Below are 1,059 nucleotides of genomic sequence, written 5' to 3'. Positions count from 1 at the left end.
GCCCCTTTGGGATCTGCTCTAGTAACCTCAGGGGATTTAACTTTCCCTTTGCCTTTAACTTTCCCTTTGCTTTCCCTTTCATCTTCCTCTTCTGGACTGCATCCCCATGGGGATGGGCAAAGCAACCCAGAACTACCAGGAATGACCCTCTCCTCCAGTTCCATCCTCTACATTCCTCCCCCTCTACCGGTTCTTCAGCCCTATCCCGCCCTCTCCCCCAGCCGTATCCTTCCCACTCCCCCAGTCCTGCAGCGGTGAGCAAAGGCGCAGAAGAAACCAGCTGAGGCTCATGTAGGAATAAGGAGGGGTTTTTATTCACGGGGCCCACAGAGGCTCCGGTTCAAAGGGGATGAAGGGCAGGCGGCGCACGTGGTCCCCCGAGGCCAGCTCTTCCTCCCGCGCCCTGTGCGGCCCCTCTTCCAATTCCCTCCGCACACGGCGCGGGGGCACGGGGGGACTCTGCTCCCTATCCCCGTCGGAGAATCGCCGGCGACGGCGACCTCCAGGACCCCGCGGCTGCTGCTGCTGCTGCTGCTGCTGCTGCTGCTCCTCCTGCCGCCGCTGCCGCTCCTGCCGCCAGCGCAGCACGAAGGGATGCAGGTGGCGACGGCGGCGACGTGGGGCCAGCCCAGCACGGTTGTCCTGCCCCTGCAGCAGGCGGATGGCCCCGATGGGCTCCCGGCAGAGGGGGCAGGTGGCAGCGGCGGCGGCGGCCCGGCCCTGGATGCAGGCACGGCAGAAGACGTGCCCGCAGGGCTCCACGGCAGCGGGGCTTTCCAGGGCACCCAGGCAGATCAGGCAGCTCCTGTCGGCTCCTGGAGCTGCCGCCTCATGCCTGGCCTCCTCCATGGCCGCTCCCGCCCTTGAGTCTTCGCAGCTGCTGCTGGAAGGACTCAAAAGCTCGGCTTCCGCTGGCGGCACTCGGAGCCCCCTCGTCCACTGCGGGACTCGGAGGCTCCTTGGCCGCTGGTGGCGCTCCGAGGCTCCTCAGTCACTTGCGCGACTCAGAGGCTCCTCACTCGCTCTCTACTCGCTGTGGCTCCTCGGCCACTGGCGGCT

At 66.4% G+C, this 1,059-nt stretch overlaps 1 protein-coding gene across 1 annotated transcript; it reads right to left on the bottom strand.

The window, feature by feature from the left end:
• Window positions 1-287: 287 nt before the first annotated feature.
• Window positions 288-849, bottom strand: LOC113962153 (RING finger protein 225-like). The gene has a single exon (XM_027672954.1). It carries the CDS (start codon window positions 847-849, stop codon window positions 316-318), a length of 534 nt encoding a protein of 177 aa, XP_027528755.1. The 3' UTR covers window positions 288-315.
• Between the last annotated feature and the right edge of the window lie 210 nt (window positions 850-1,059).

This window comes from Neopelma chrysocephalum, unplaced genomic scaffold (genome assembly GCF_003984885.1).
Source record: "Neopelma chrysocephalum unplaced genomic scaffold, ASM398488v2 Primary Assembly neopelma1_112571, whole genome shotgun sequence".
Taxonomy (NCBI): Eukaryota; Metazoa; Chordata; class Aves; order Passeriformes; family Pipridae; genus Neopelma; species Neopelma chrysocephalum.
This window is presented reverse-complemented; position numbering and strand designations above follow the sequence as displayed.

What these genes read in the sequence shown, in the direction of transcription:
- LOC113962153 (XM_027672954.1), bottom strand. Translation starts at nt 849, where the DNA reads ATGGAGGAGGCCAGGCATGAGGCGGCAGCTCCAGGAGCCGACAGGAGC.